Genomic DNA, 16,840 nt, shown 5'->3' with positions numbered 1-16,840 from the left:
GAGACTGAAATGACAGTGCAGACCAAGCGGGTGTGATGCAGTGAGCCCTCCTTCAAATGCAGGGCAATAAAAAGCAACACACACACACACACACACACACACACACACACACACACAGCAAAAACAACAGCTATGTCCTCTTCTCCATCGTCGTTCCCTCCTGACGGATGAATTTCTGCGAGCCTCCATCCCTAGAGGGGGTAGCTCTGTAAAATTGGCAGGAGACGTCTGGAAGAAAGCAAGTCCCCCAGCGATTTCAGCACCTAGGCAGAAACGGCTGGGCTTTCCCACTGCCAGCCCCGGGGTGGCTGGCACCAAGAGGCCTGGACTAAACGAGGTGCGGGGCCGGCGAGGTTGAGGTCCGGTAACTCTCCAGGCACTCTTTGCGCGGATCCTGGGGGGCCCGGGGCCCAGGGCCAGCTCCGCCACTGCGCCCCGCCCAGCTCTGTCCCCGCAGCCTCGCGGGCTGCTGGGCTTTGTGGTTCGCCCGTGCGGCTGGGCCCCAGCTGGGGGTGTCGTTACGAGCATGTGCAGACAGCAGCCCAAGGTAGAGCAAGCGTGCCGGGCGAGCCCTGAGACTTGCCTTGCAATGCCATGTTTGTGTGTGTGCTCTAACTCCCGGAGAGCAATCAGGGAGACGGCTCCCCCGCCGGACTTGGCTGATGTTTTCTTGTTTCTGTTTCAGCCTTCAGGATAATTCCTTCAGCAGCACCGCTGTAACAGAGTAAGTGATTCTTGCTGTTAAAATAACACTTGCATGCCTTTCTCTGGAAGCAACTATCGTGAAGGTATCTTCCACCGTCCCCCGCCGCTTTTCGTATTAGATGCATTGTCTCTTGTAATCTGGGCTCTGAAGACCGGGAGAGGTGCTGACTGATGATGGGGCCCAGAAATCTTTACAGGTTGAAATCAGCCTTTTAGCAGCTATGGGGGGAGAGATCATAACAAGCTAATTGCTTGCAGGAGCTCAGTGCTCTAAGATATGTATTCTTGGAGCTCAAATTAAAAAAAAAAATGTATTTGACATGTCAGAAAGGAAGCTTTGTTTTATTTTGCCAACATTGGTGTCAGTTTTCACGGAGCATGCTGTATACATTTACAACAAATGGAAGATAGATGTGAAATGACTTGAGTTGAATTCTAGCATGTGGTAAACAGGTTAAACTTGTTCTTACCCTCTCTTGTCTACAGATTTTTAAGACACAGTGAACTTTTCTTCGTGCCCTTTGTCATTTTTTGTCTTCTGACCTCAAAGATGTGGCTATAGGAGGAATAAACCATCTTGTCCTATGGCTAAAGCTGCTGATCGGGGCAACTAACATAATTTAAACATGGAATGAAGGAGTATAGTATTTTACTCAAGGCCAGCAGTCATAGTATTTTTTATTAGATATAGTTCATGGTTTTAATTCTTGTCATCCCTTCCTAATGGGATGTTTTCCTAATATTATACTATACATATATGTTACAAATTAGTAGGTAGTATGTTATACTAATATATGTAATTTGCATAAAATTTACATATATACATGTATATGAAGTATCTGCACTGCATTTAGCAGTCTTTCTAGGCTAACTCATGATGTTTACTTCTGGGACCTTTTGGTAAAGTCACTCAGCAGCTGTTCAGGAAAAAGGGATGTATACATACATCCCTTTTTTAAACATACTCACCTATGTTTAAAAAATGCTGCAGGTTTGATATAGAAAAGCCCAGTAACTCAGGAACTGTTTGCTAAAATTTCCTAAAAGGCAAATAAATGTGGGAATAGATACATGAGTGTCAAGTTTTACCACAGTCATAATGACTTGGTGATGGAAGGGTAAGATTCTACAGGACTTCCCAGGTCCCATGGTTTCCCACATCTTTTGTTTCTGCGTTTGGATATGCTGCTCTCTTATTGTCAAGCTTTGGGCTCACTTAACTGGAGTTACTTAAAAAAACAACAATCCAGGATTGACTTTACAAGATGCCATATAAAATACTCACTGGGGCCAGCATCTGTTAATGAGATTGCTGCAACTTTGGTTTTCTAAAAGCCGGAGAGAGGAGGAGGGAACGTGTGCTGAGGTATGCACGCCAAAGATAGGCCGTGACTTCCTGGTTCAGGTTCACAGGTGGTGCTCTCCTCCCTTTGCTGTGCTTATAGGCACCAAGTGCTTTCTGTGCCTGATTCTTGGGAGCCCTGTGTGGCTGAATCCCCAGAGTCAGCCTCAGACATAGGGGCTTCAAAATGAGATACTCAGTTCCAGATTTCACATGGACATTTTTTTAAAAAAGGTTTTACACTTAACTGTGGGAAAAGTCTGGTACTTTTTCTTTGGATACTCCTCAAGGAGTTCTGATTGCATAAGATCCTGTTGTTGTTTTCAGAGAGGTGACAGTGATTTATTTTATAAGGCCCTGAGTGACAATTGGAATGCCATCTGGCTAATCTAAAAATGAAAGGAGTATATTTAAAAATACCAAAAGCTTCATAGGTGTCACACAGCACAAAGTAGGGTCACTGAAAACTAGTTATTGTCTAGTGTAACATTTTCTCCTCTCATCAGGAATACAAAACATTTTCCTTGTTTTTTTTGGCATTACCCCAAAGCCAACAGGACCAGGATCGCTATCCTGAGAATTAGATGTAGCAGGTGCTCAGTAAATATTTGGGAGTGGTCTTAACATACACAGAGGAGGCACTTGCCTCCTTGTCTGTTCTGGATACATACAAACTTCCTTCCCTCCTGCCCCTATCCCTCCTACTTCCTCCTACCCACACTCACTTTTTTTTTTGTATCTGAAATTGCACCCAGAGATGATTTCTTTTGCATGAAGGCCTCTGGTGGTGACCCTTATTAAAATGGAAATTAAAAAGTCTGTGCCCCTGGGAGGCAGATTCAAGTTGTCATTAACACTTTAATATAATTTATGTTATCAGGTAGTCTAGCCTGGTAGGGGTGAGCTTGGCCTCCTGGGGGTCTCTTAAGAGTCAAAGGGAAGGGAAATTGGGAGGGACTTAAGGACAGATTTTATTCTCTTCTCGGTTTTTTCCCAGGCCTGGCACTGTTTGTGCAGTTCTGAACCAATTCAGTTTCTTTTTATACCCAAATTCTTCCAAGATCAGAATGGCCTTGGACTTCCCTTCTGTATCTGCAGGGTCCTTTTATCTATTTTTCCATGGTCATTTCCTATGTTGCTCTGGCTACGTTGCTATATGAAATGAAGCCTGGCCAGCAAATGCATTCTGCAATGAATTAGTTATCATCTGAAGTAGTGGTTCTCAAAACTGATCATCAGTATGAACTGGGGAAGGACATTGAAACATGTACAAGAGGGGCACCTGGGTGGCTCAGCCGGTTGAGCAGCCGACTTCAGCTCAGGTCATGATCTCGTGGTCCATGAGTTCGAGCCCCGTGTCGGGCTCTGTGCTGACAGCTCAGAGCCTGGAGCCTGTTTCAATTCTGTGTCTCCCTCTCTCTGACCCTCCCCCATTCATGCTCTGTCTCTTTCTGTCTCAAAAATAAATAAACGTTAAAAAAAATTTAAAAAAAAAGAAACATGTACAAGATTCAGTTTCCCAGACTTTATCCCAAAATGGGAACCTACGATTGGCGATTATATTGGAGTCAGCCCAGTGATGGGCTTTGTAAACTTTTAAGTCAGTGTTAGTTATGTTTGTGTGTGTTTGAGAAGGCAGTCTGGTTTGAAAATTCACATTCCTGGGCCTCACCCTCAGGGAGCTAGCCTATCTAGTGACACTGAGGTGCTAGTAGGGCCCAAGCCTGCCCTTTTAATCAGGATCCCAAAGAATGCTAATGCAAATGGTTCTGGAGACACACTGAGAAATCCCATAGGATTTCAGGCTGCACCTCTGCACCTTTGATCTCAGGGAACACAGGACTACTGCGTGAATGGGAGTCTCCTTCTTGGCACAACCACATTTTATCTAATAACCAATGTGAGGCCTCTCTTCTCATTTACCCCAAGTCAATAAAAAGAACCTCTCATGGGCACTTCTTTCCCCACCATTATTCTAAGAAACAAGTCATTCTCCTTCTTTTGCGAGCCTCTGGAATATAAACTAAAGAGACTATTTGGAAGGCTCAGTATGGTGGAGCAGAAATACCACAGGGACCATTGCCTTCCACGTTGGACTTGGGCAATTCCTTCACCTCTTGTGTGAAGGTGGCCCTTACCTGATTGCATTGGCAGGCTTAACCGAGATGCTATGAAAAAGAAGGTAAGCGGTGAAGGTTAAGTCCCACATAAGATTTTCTTGTTTGTGATTGATAGAGGGAATAAAACTCCGAGAGGGAAAAAGGTAACAACCCTGAGCATTTCACAAAGAAGTGATTGCAAGGACAAATTATCCATATATTGTCTGGGTAACAACAAATCAAGAACTCGGGGACTTAGACCCTAGTTGATGAGACTTCAAAGGAAGTCATTTAATAGAGGTGCTGTTCACATTTTTTTTAACTACAAACAGTAGTAAGAAAAACATTTTATTTTATTTTATTTTAAAGAGAAAGACAGAGACAGAGAGAGAGAATGAGCAGTGGAGGGGCAGAGAGAGAGAGAGAGAGAGAGAGAGAGAGAGAATCTTATGATTCTCATAAGAGAGATCTCATGACCTTGAGATCATGACCTTAGCCAAAATCAAGAATCTGGATGCTCAACTGACTGAGCCATCCAGGCGCCCCAAGAAAAACATTTTATAACGCAATCCAGCACACACATATATACATGACTTATTTAAATAAGTTCTGTGAAATAACACTTAAACCTTATGATACTGCTATGTTGTATTCTATTTCTCTAACAACAATAACAGCATGCTGGTAGCTGCTATCTAATTTCAAGACCTACTAATAGGTCACAGTTTACATTTTGAAAAGCATTGCATGTAGAAGATGCCAAGTTTTGAATATTTAAGGAGATCATTAAAGAGACTGGTCTTTAAATTCCTGTAGTGGGGCTATAATATAGTAAGAAAATGCCATGCCCAAGACCATTGGGGTACTTAGTCTGAGCTGGTTTTCTTATAGGAATGGGGATATCTGGATATGGGTTCCACTGTGGAATCCAGTTTTACAGTTGGTTCAACATTGTACAGGGGGCTCCTGCTCAAGGAATCATCAGAAGAATCACAAAGGAGATGTTAATTCAATACAACTTAATGGTCTTCATCAAAGCAAATGTAAAATCCAACTGGACTAAAAAGCTTGTATATGTGTTCGTGTAAGCCAGTACACAGATCTATTTCATTGCTGTATCTGTGACCTAGGAATTGTGTTTCCTTGAGGGGCTACTGAAATCATTCAATAGGCCTTAAAATTGGATCAGCTAATCAGGATCTGACCTCATACTTAAAAAAGCATGTGCAACTTTGTATGTTCTGGTGCTGAGTTTCCATTTTTACCTAATTGTACTTTGAAAAGTTAATAAATCAAGTGAGGGGGAGAAAAATATGTTCTTGCCAAATTCCCAAACAATAGGTATTGTTGAGCTCTAGGGTTGAAACTCCGATTGAACCTTAGTTCTTTGGAAGCAAAAATTCTAGGTTTCTGTTTGTCACTGGTTTTTCTACTTTGCAATATTACTTTCATTGGGAAACATTTTTCATTCAAATTACAAAGCTTAGATGATCTATTAAAGTGAATGTCTCTGATGGAGGAGAATAAGGCAATACTTATGAATTCAATTGTTGTTTACATGAGATGGATAGAGTGGCTTACTGACAGTCAAAAACATGAGAAAGCAAGAAAATTTAATTATTTTGTTAAGAAGAGCACTGTATTAAGTCGACCGATTTTTCTTTTTAACTGCCAATAGGAATAAAATATTTCAACAGGCAGAGAGAGTTAGAATCTATGTAGCCTTTGTTTTAATTCATTTAAAAAAAACCCCATAATTTAAAAGGGATTGTGAGGGAAGAGGACTGGAGCTTTCATCAATTTGTTCTGTGGACAAGTTATATACCATTGCAAGCAAGGAATATTTAAAAATTATAAATGATTTCATAAAGTATGAATATTATTATTATATTATGGTGATATTACATATGTATGTATTTATTTTTGTCTACTCATTACATTGTGAATCTCTCAGGGCAGGGTGGAGGACTTTTTCAACTTTGTGTCCTTTAGAAGTAGTGCTACTAAAAGTATGGGCCCCAAAATTGTTTGTAACTTGCCTGAGACAAGGAAAGTACAGAAATAGGGAGTAAGAATTTAATAAATTTTATGGGAATTTGGCATCCCTGTGGCATTTTTACCAAACTACCATAGTGGATTGGAAATAGAAAACAAACTGGTCAGTCCTAAATCCCAAAGAGTTTGAGAAGCACACCTCCAATGCCTAATAAGTACCTGAAAGATAGCAAATGTTCCATAAATGCTTGTTAAATTATTTCCAGTCTTGCTGAGGAGCCAGAGCTAATGATTGTATTCAAACATTTATTGGATGCCTACTTTGGGGTACCACTGTGGGCACTGTGGCGGTTTATCTAGAAAAAAATATCATTTCTTCTCAAGGAATTAATAACTAATTAAAAGAGCTCAGAGGTATGAAGGAATTACAGAGCAGTGTGAGGCAAGATACAGTTGGTTACCCAAACCTTAGAATGAAGAGTAAACATTTATGTATCAAGGTTAAAGTAGGAATGTGGCCTGTGGGTGAACTTGGTTCATGGAGCTCATAAGACTTCATTTGGGCAAGTGAAGGATAAGTAGGAGTTGGAGATGGAAAAGCATTCCAGGCTGGAGCAGGATAGGAAGGGCTGAGAACAGGAACAAAGGCTCCCTCCTACACTAGAGTGAGAGAGTGGTCTTGCTCTAGATTCCCTCAGGCAGTGTTGAACACAGAAGACTTTTCATTTAGAGGAGCCACGAATTTTTCACCAGGTTATTCCAGAAGTTTTGTGATAAGGAAGGGGACTGAGAAAGTCTGGAGGCCAATGAAGGAAGCCAAATGGAAGCTGATGTGGTTTATGATTGCCTGAGGCAGAGGAAATTTCAAGAGGCAGACAGTGCATTCGAGCCAAGAATAATCCACCAATCTTGGTGTTAGATGTCCCTCAAGTGCTTTGAACACTTCAGTCCTTGCCAAAATCTTGTTAGTTTAGGTGATTCAGAGCAGTGGATCATAAAGGAGTGTTACCTCTAGTTCTGAGGTATGATCACATATGACAACATTGGTGTCATTACCTGGTACACATGTTGGGAATTGGAGCTAGTTTGAGAGAGAGAGAGTGGTCAGGGTTGTTCTATTTTTTAGTTTACTGAACTAATCGAAGATAATTCAGACTCTTGCTGCTTCTGCTGCTACAGACTGTTGGATCTGATGTGGTTTTGTTCCTTCTCTCCAGGTGTGACGAAGACACAGTCTCCCTACATGAAGATCAGACTGATTGCTCCAGTCTCAGGTATGACCCACAATAGCCTGGTTCTTAATTATGAAGGACAGAAATCATTTGGGTCTAGGCTCCTTTGTTTCCTCTTTGAATTACAGTCACTTGTTCTTGTGTGTAAGTTCTTCTAATAAACTATCAGTTCTTAAAGGAAGTTTTGTCTTGTCCAGTTTTGGGATGCTCCCCTTAGTACCCAGGAAGTGCCTTCATATGGGGAATGCTAATTAAGTGTTTACTGAATTAAATATTGATTATACCATCTCAATGTTCCCATCATAGAGCTTGTGGAAGAGATTATAGATTTATTCACCAAACATGTCATCAAATGTTTGGAGTATGGTCCTGGTCATCGAGGGGTTCATGGTATGGCAAAACCTTCACAGTTAACTTTCTTCCATATTTGCTTGTTCAGAGCACTTTCATGTACATTTTATTATTTAATCCAAACAACTGAAAGGAGGCTGATGTTTCTCTCTTTATCTGGTAGTAGGGAAACTGAGGCTCAGAGGGATTATAGCTCATCCAAGCTAACATAGCTACCATGAAGCAGAATTTGGACTCAGGTCTCTCTGACTCTCAAGTCCGTTTGTTAGATAACAAACAATTGTTGAAGGCCTATTTTTTTGTGCCAGAAACCAGTCAATATAGATGATGATGCTACAGTGCATTAAGTACATTTTACTAGCGTGGACAGAGGATTCATTTAGAAGGACCAAATAGCCCAGAGAGGTTTCTGGGATGGATTCTTAAAGAAAATTACAATAGCACATGACGTGTGTGTGTGTGTGTGTGTGTGTGTGTGTGTGTATGTGTGTGTGATATAAGGCCAAGAAAAAGAGGATGCCACCAAGCAGAGGGAGCAACTTACTGGAAAACCAACAGAGGGTCGTAGGAATAGCAGGCAGTTCAGGATGGCAGGAGTCTTGAGAGCCTGTGGGAGTGAGGAGGCCAGGAGTGGTAAGAACTGAAGCTCCAGAGATAAACAAACATGGATTTCAAAGGGTTTATGTACCTTGCTAAGGAGTTTGGAATTTATCCTGGAGGTATTGGAGAGACTAAAAAGGGCACTCAGTTTTTTCTTTACAAAAAACCATTTGGCTAAAGCCCTGTGAGCATAACAATAGCTCCCATTTATTGGGTTGTGGCCTTGAGCCAGCTTCCTATGGCAGGTATTTCATAGGGACTGTCTTGTCTTTGCAAGGTGGAGAGACATCCATCTTAGGATGAGGACCAGAGAGGTGACATGCTGTGGACCAGGTGACACAACTAATATGTGGGAGGATCTTTCAGACTCTTATTCTTTTCAGAACACCACTTAGTTGTTCATTCTCAGTTATAAATGATTCCAATAAGTAGTGGCATAAATTACATAACTTGTACTTTCCTGTTTTGGAGATTCTGAGGAACCATTAACAGGTTAGAAAGACATTTCTAAAGATGACTTTTGTATTTAGGTTCTAAGTTTGTGTAATGAGAGAAAGATACTTTTAGCTCCCCCTGATCATGTTCCTTGTTTTTCAAGTCAAGGAGGTGAACAAGATGATTTTATAAATTGGGGGCACCTTGAAAATATGTAAAAATGAAGTCCAGGTATTATTTTAGGAATAAGTGTATCAAAAGAGTAATTTTAGATTTGAAAACTGACATTTTCCCACTTATTCTTGAATATTCTAGAATTTTCTTTGAATGAGGACCCATTTAGGTTTACTGTAAAGACAGCCATTCCTTTTGTTTCTCACCGGGGAACACAGAGTGCATGAATGAACATTCTTTGTTTCCAGTGATAGAAATTTCAAATGAACCAGTACAATTCCAACTCATGGTTTCACATCACTTTCCAAATCCATTAGTGAGTTAGAATTTTTTAAATTGTAGCTGATCTTAAGGGAAAATATTAACCAGTGTCACTGGCACTGACTTGTGATTTTTTTTTTCAGTTACTAATACTGAAGAATTGTTTCACTTGTTGGGTTCTCCTTTATCAGGCATTATGAAGTTTGTTCTGAGGCTTAAGATGAACTGTTTGACATAGTTTTATTTCCACGCCTTGCCTGACTACACCCTGATCATGCGCCAGACTTCCTATCCTGATGTTTGCTTTGATCTTTTCCCAGAGGCTAACTGGAGTTCATCCTTTCAATATCAGTTCTGTGAATTTAATCTCTCTTTTACTTGTGAAAAGGCATCTTGAACAGGGGCACAGAAATCCTTTGTTTGCTGGTCTTGTTTTTTGGCTTTAGGTATCCTTGAACCATGAGGAATTGCTTCCTAACTGACCTTGTCAAAATCTCTTTTATGGGTTCTCCAATCAGGGAGCAGGAGAGAAAAACAGCACCTGCGGGAAGTGGTCACTCCTAGAGAATTGCATGATCTAGTACCAAATGATTGCCAGTGGATTGAGGTTGAGGATATTGATTGTATAAAGTGAATGCCCCATTTGGTTATATCCCTGGATTATTAGCAAAATAAGAATATAAAATGCACCTAGATTTAAGAAGGATTAATGACTTCAAATAAAAGTGTTATGTCACTCCTTTGGAGGAAATTGAAACAGTGGGGTGATACTGTATGAATTTGCTTGCTTAGTGAAAATTAAAATGCCACCCCGGCACTAAATGTATGGAGGTAACGCCAGCCCATTCAGTCACCTCCAGCAATTCCTCACTGATGAAAGCCTGACAACAGGATCTTCGAGTGTGCACTGAGGGTGTTGTCAGATGGTTTGCTTGGGTAAAATTTGGCCCTTGTTTTATATTTTTTTCAAGTAGCATGTTTCTTATCAAAGTAGACCCTGTTAAACTTCTAGAGGCCTTTGAAAACTGTAGGGAGATGATTACAAACATGCCAGGGAAGAGGAAATAGCATGCCTTAAATCAAAGACATATATGCAGGAGAGTCTGAAGACCTAGCTACCACTCTGGGTCTGGGTGAATTAGCCCTTCTGTTAAGCACTTCATTTAATCTCTGAGGTTTACAGTCTTACTCTATAAAACTGGGATGATGATCTCTAACCTGAATCTCACATTATTATTGTGAGAGAAAAAAATATATACATGAAAGCATCTTGAAGTGAAAAATTAAAAACAGATGTGATCGTATGCACAAAGTCACAACTACAAAAAAAAAAAAGTATGTATTCACCAGCAAAGATTAGAAGGGACTATGGAGTGATCTAAAGAGTGAAATTCACATTTCTTCGGTTCTTGTTCCTGTGAAACTAAGTCTACTCTAAACATTTTGCTAGATACCATATAAATAGAGCAGCTATGAGTATGCCAGCCTCGCTTTCCCGAAGCAGTTTAATACTTTTTTGGGTGCTTTCTAAATTGGGCCTTTCCTGTTTTAGAGATGAAGACAATAAAGAAAATTACCCCGAAGCCGGGGCTCTCCTAGAGGAGCCCGCACCACCCTCTCGGGAGCCACAGCAGCATGTAGAGCAGACCTTGCTGGTGGACGGCGTGCTGCGACCCAACATGGGCAACTTCAAGTCCCGGAAGCCCAAGATCCTGCTCAAGGCAGAGAGCGGGAGGAGCCACGGAGAAAGTCAGGTAGTGGGTTGTACCTCCAGGCCTTTTCCACACTCTGGCAGGCTGTGTGAGCACCTTATTTTTCAGGAGGTGATGAGGCATCTTGAGGTGTCAGTGCGCAAACCACCCAGCACAGTTCTCTGAGCAGGCTGATAATTTAGCGCCCTTTCAAACTGATACTCTTGAATACTGGGCTTTGACATAGGTTCAAAGGAGATGCTGCAATCTTTGCAGGGGAGAGTAGAGGAGGATCTCCTACCATCTTCACTTATCCAGGTCATGTAGCTCTTGCCCCGCATTTGGAGATTCTTCTTAGCAAAAGTCCCAAGTTTACTCTGAGCCATTCACTTTAGGCTGCAATTTAGTAGCCTTGGATAAATATTCAAGTGTGCATGCATGTGCCAGTTTGTATGTGTGTATAGCATCTGGTTCTTTGAGGTCAATGTGTTTAAATGAATGAACGAAGCATTTTTTTCACTTGATTTGGGTAATAAATTTACAGTTTCTATTTTTTTTCAAACTTTCTCTAAGTGTAGAGGTATGTAGCAAAGAATGTGATGTTTTTAAATCTTAAAAACTCCACAAATAATTTGTGATGCTTTTAAAAAAAGATGAAATGAATATAATCTACTTTAATCTTACTAGGAAATTAATGAAATTATACTTGTAATGCACTTAATGTAGTTTTGGGGACACAGGTGCTTCATTAATATTAACTTTGCTTTTTTGTTAACATTTAAGTCTTAAAGATAATGTGGGAGGTTCTATGCATAATAGATTAATTATATAATAATTTTAAGTCCAGTCCTATATAGCAAATGGGCACTAGGTGATCTTCCTATTAGAACAACTTTAGCTGAACACTTTATTTGACCTTGTTATTTTCTTATTTGTCTTGTGATTTTTATCTAATTTGTTCCTTAGCATTAAGACCTATTAATGCGTCAGTTAAGTTTGCAATAAAATGAAAACACCCTCTGCATTCATAAAGCTGTGTTGTAATTATTTTAAACTGAGTTGACTTTCAGAGAGAAGTGAGTGTGAAATACTATTTGAGTTATCATAAACTTGAGACCCTATTACTGAATACACCTAATCTTATTAGAAGTGTGGTGTTGGGGAGGATACAGGTACCCAAAGGGCTGCCTGCAGAGTCTGATGGGTTTCAGGGAGGCTCTGATCTTGAATCTCCTACCAAGGGTCACTTGTGACACTTTGGGCTTTGGGTGACCAGCCATTTCTGCTAGAGTGCTCTCTTTCTTGTCATCCTATAATCTGGCTCGCAGAAATTACATAGCTGTCACTTGTAATAAGGTGCTAATGGAGCATGCAATTCCAATCCATTGCTCATACACAGGAAGATATCTGGAGATATACTTGTATTGTCTTTGCTGCTAGTACAGCAGTGGAATCCTGGAGTGCAGGTAGAATTTCCAGTTCATTCCTAACATCTCTACCCACACAAGGAGATTCCCCCCTCCAGTGACTAAGAGAACTTTTATAATATTAGATTATTCATCTTTGGGAGAAATTTGAAACACATTTCATTCTTCCTATTTTCTTTGGGTACAGAGAATTTACACTGGTTGAGTATTGAGCAAAAACTGAATCTATAAGTAATACTATTAATAAAATCAGCTAACATGTATTTCAGTATTTACTGTGTTCCGGGCATGTACCATGTTTTACCACAATCCCACGGAATGGGTATTATTATCTTTTTCTGTAAAGGAAAAAGTAAGGAGTAGAGGGATTACATAATGTCTCTAAACAGAATTGGAAGAACTCGGGTGGAAGGTCTTTTCCATAAAAGCACAGTGTTGCTAACAAGCAGTACACAGATATTCCCAGATCTAGTGATTTACCTAATCCCTTATCCTACTCACACCTTAATTTTTATATAAAACCTGCGATTTCACTCTGGAATTTTTTTCCTATGCTGATATGTTGTGCTGCGAATCAGTAATTACTTACTTAGAAAAGACTACTTTGGGGAGAATTTTATAAATGTAATTTTTCTTTTCTGCCTTAAAGCTTTGTAATATTGGTCACTGAAGCTAGATAAATGTTGAGTGAATGTTAGCTTGTAGGATGCAAGTTTCTTAAGGTCAGTGATTCAGTCCTTGTCTATCTTTGGATCTATAGCATTCAGTAGTCACTCAGTATTATTTGTTGAATGATTCAAAACTGGTAAGAGAGGTGTATACATGATTGTATCATCTTTTTTTTTGTGAAATGTGTGTTCTCAATCAGTTGTGAAAGTTACATTTTAAAAGAATATAATCATGACTCTCTTACAACTATAAAATAAAGATTATCAAAGATTTTATTTAAATTATTAATTAATAAGGGAATCAGTAAGATATTACAACCAGTTCAAAAGAGAATGCAAAGTATCACACATTTGTAGTCTGACAAGAATTACAGAAATAAATTTACAAATGGACACAAAATTAGCAAAACTTATAATATCCATTGGGTAGTAATCAATTACTTTCTCTTGGACATGAGAAATTATTTGCATTATGGTCAATATCTATAAGTTCACTTCTGTGGCTATAGCCTTGTAAAATACCCTATTCATAGACAAAAGCAAAAATTATCCAGATGGATGAGCTAGCCAGGGTATCTACTAAATTTCAAAGTCATTTATAATTTTTATAATCTCAAAGAAAGATTATTCTTAATCACAAAATAAGGCTAGTCTCATTAGGTTTGGCCTGAGTAATTACATAGGCATAGCAAGAGTGTTAATTTACCATACAGGTCTTCTTAAGTATGCTTTGCAAAATCTAAAGCCATTCACTATTGAATAACTACAAAATTAACTTTTCTCTGGGAATTTAATTAATGCCTCTATTATTTGCAATCCCAAGGCAAGGAAGACAAGTTCAAGAAACTCCATCCATTATATTTCAACCGCAATACCTATGCACTTGGATAAATTTCTCTCTTCTTGACTTCCCCAAAATAACATTAGGTTCCTAGCTTTCCAGGAAGTGACCATCATTACCACATGTAAGATTGGACCCTGTAAGCCAGATAACAGGCCAGTTATCCAAGGAAGACTCTGTAGGCACAGGCTTCATAAGTAAAATCACATTTGTTCCTTAAAGTGGCCTTTTTTTTTTTCCTGATTCAATGAAAATTATTCTCAAGACAGCATTCCAGGCAAGATGTTAGTTGAATAACAGATTTTTTTCAATTATATTCAGGTAAAAAGGAAGACAGATTACTACTGAATATATGAAATAACCCTATTGCAATTGAAAGTGAGGATACAGAGTGAGTTTCTGAACTCTCAGGTTCAGTGAAGCTCAGATACCATTTTAAAATATTTTATTCTGGTTTACATAATAGAATGATTTTAAAACATAGTTTGTATTTATTATTATTCAGGTATGGTGAGGCCAATAGATGAGGAGATGACTGCCATTTGAAAAGGTTCCTACTCCTAGTTCTTAAGAAGAGAGGGGGCATGCTATGCTGTGCAGGGCCACAGAGGGAAGGCACCAGTGTTAGTTGGGAAGTAGAAGGGGCAGGTGGAAAGCACGGCAGAGGCCTTTATGTGGTTTCCATGGGAAAAACAAGGCGAGGTAGGGAAAAGCAGTCTTAGAATTGACTAGTTTGAATCATTTCAGTAGAGTGTGAGGTATAGGGGCTCTCTAGTACCTGGTTCATATGATTAGGGCAGAGGAATATTGCCTTCTGGAGTGTGCGAGCCAGATAGAAGAGTTGTTTCCAAGTATGGACTCAGGATTGGCTAGTTTGCATGTGAAAGGCTTGTTCCTGGGCAAGTCATTTCATACGTTCTAAGAAATGGCTAGCCCTAGAAGAGGCATTTACTTCCCATGAGTGAGGGTCTAGATGCCAGTACATCAAAAATACAGAAAATAATAAAATATGGTTAATAAAACAATCTACTAAATTGTAAGGTGAAGTAGAGAAAGGACTTTTTTTTAGATCCAGTAAATAGAACATTAAGATAAAAATATTGTGGGACCCCTGGGTAGCTCAGTCAGTTGAGTGTCTGACTTTAGGTCAGGTTATGATCTCATGGTTCATGACCCCCATCTGTCTCACTGCTGTCAGCCCAGAGCCTGCTGGGCTTCACATGCTCTGTTGCCCTCTCTCTCTGTCCCTCCTCCTGCTCATGCTCTCTCTCAAAAATGAATAAACATTAAAAAAGATAACAATATTCCAAAAATAACTACAATAAAATTTACCTTTTCAATCCATTCAGTTTTATGTAATTAATTTTTGTTCCTATTGATCTTGCGTTAGCAGTAGCATAAAGCTGTCAGCTTCTTGACAAGTTCTGTATATCTTGACTCAGCCCATTGGTGTCATCGGATTCCTGTACCCAAGACCCTGTTCTTGAAAATGTCAGCTGTTTGAAGCGTCTGGTCCTTTACCATGGTAGTATTGAGTATTCTTTGTTGAAGACACAAACTGTGGCTTGGTGCTGATAGTAGAAGCTATAGGCAAGCATCTGAACAAAACAAGCATGTATGGATGACAGAAACTGAAAATAGTTGTGATTATTTTTCTCTGAATCATTTTCAAATGTGAAAAGTCTGATGAGAGCTCATAATAAGAATAATGAATAGATGTGACATGCAAAACAAGATAATAAAATCATTGCCCCCAAATTAGGATGTTTCAAAGGATAATGAGTAAGTCTATTTTTAAAGAAGTCAGGGAGTGTTTACTTATGATTTTACAGAATAGATGAACATAATTTTTACAGAGGGAAAAACCTGGAGATATAATAATCCTGAATGAACATGCCAAGAATGTGAAGTAAAATATTCATTAATCTGGTGTAAATTGTGGATATCTGCACTTTTATTAAACTCTATAGGAGAGTCTAATGTGCACCTCTGAAAACCACTAGCCTGGGGGCACCTGGGTAGTTCAGTTGGTTGAGCTTCTGACTCTTGATTTTGGCTCAGGTCATGATCTCAGAGTCGTGGGATTGAGCCCCACGTTGGGCTCCATGCTAAGCGTGGAGCCTGCTTAAGATTCTCATTCTCTCTTCCCCTTGGCTCCTCCCTCACTTGTTTTCTCTCTCTGTCTCTCTCTGTCTCTCTCTGATTCTCTCTCTCTCTCCCTCCCTCTACAATAAAACAAAACAAAAACCACTAACCTGGATGATGCTAGATTCAAATGAAAGAAGTAAAGCTGTGAACAAGTCAGCATTTTAAATAATAACTACAGTTATCCCTGAGAATACTATAGTGTTCTTGGCTAATATCATCAGGCAAAATGCCATGCAGACTTGAACAAAGATATAAGAAGTTGATAGAACTATTTCATAAGAGTTTCAATCACAGGATAAATGTAACATTAAGCAGATTTACCATGCACTGAGGTAAAGACAGCTGTTCTGTTTGTAAAGCTGGACTTGTTTGGGGGGAACTGAAGCTTATGCTTCAAATTCTGCCCAATGCTTGTTGCCACCATCAATACACAGTTCTAACTGGTTTGTTATGATCACCATTTCCCAAAAACACCTGTGTAGATTCTGTGAGCTCACCCTTCTTGAACTTAAAAACAATGCTCTTTGAAGCTGAAGGGCACCATTTTAAGAGTTTACCTATTGCCATTTTGGGCTCTCTTGTCACAAAGTTTGTATTCAGCACCCCAGAGTGGATCTTCAATCTAATCCTAACCAGGTTGGGAATGGGGGTATGTGGAAGGGAGAAGGGGCCAGAGGGTTGCCATTGGAAATTTTAATCTTTTGTACCTTTCTTATCAATCCCAAAGTCAGATTCAGAAATTTTACTTCTGGAGGATTAGATTCAAATCTCACTATGAGCAACCTTTCTTTAATCCTGGCCTTGCCATTTCTCTGAGGAACCCTGGGTAAAATAACAGAATCTGAGGTTTTTTGTGCAGGTATGAATGATT

At 39.6% G+C, this 16,840-nt stretch overlaps 1 protein-coding gene across 3 annotated transcripts in view; it reads left to right on the top strand.

Annotated features, from left to right (window-relative positions):
• Positions 1-442: 442 nt before the first annotated feature.
• Positions 443-16,840, top strand: part of FAM13C (family with sequence similarity 13 member C) — a 173,868-nt gene continuing 157,470 nt past the window's right edge. For 2 of the 3 annotated variants that reach the window (XM_019436080.2, XM_019436078.2), the window contains exons 1-3: positions 555-724; positions 7,359-7,415; positions 10,747-10,948. In XM_019436080.2, the coding sequence (XP_019291625.2) occupies positions 663-724; positions 7,359-7,415; positions 10,747-10,948 (321 nt within the window). In that variant the 5' untranslated portion in view covers positions 555-662. The other variant, XM_019436081.2, reaches the window with a different exon arrangement.

Source organism: Panthera pardus, unplaced genomic scaffold (genome assembly GCF_024362965.1).
Source record: "Panthera pardus isolate Hobbes unplaced genomic scaffold, ASM2436296v1 HiC_scaffold_22, whole genome shotgun sequence".
Lineage (NCBI taxonomy): Eukaryota > Metazoa > Chordata > Mammalia > Carnivora > Felidae > Panthera > Panthera pardus.
The sequence above is the reverse complement of the archived record's forward strand: the minus strand, read 5'-3'. Positions and strand labels throughout refer to the sequence as shown.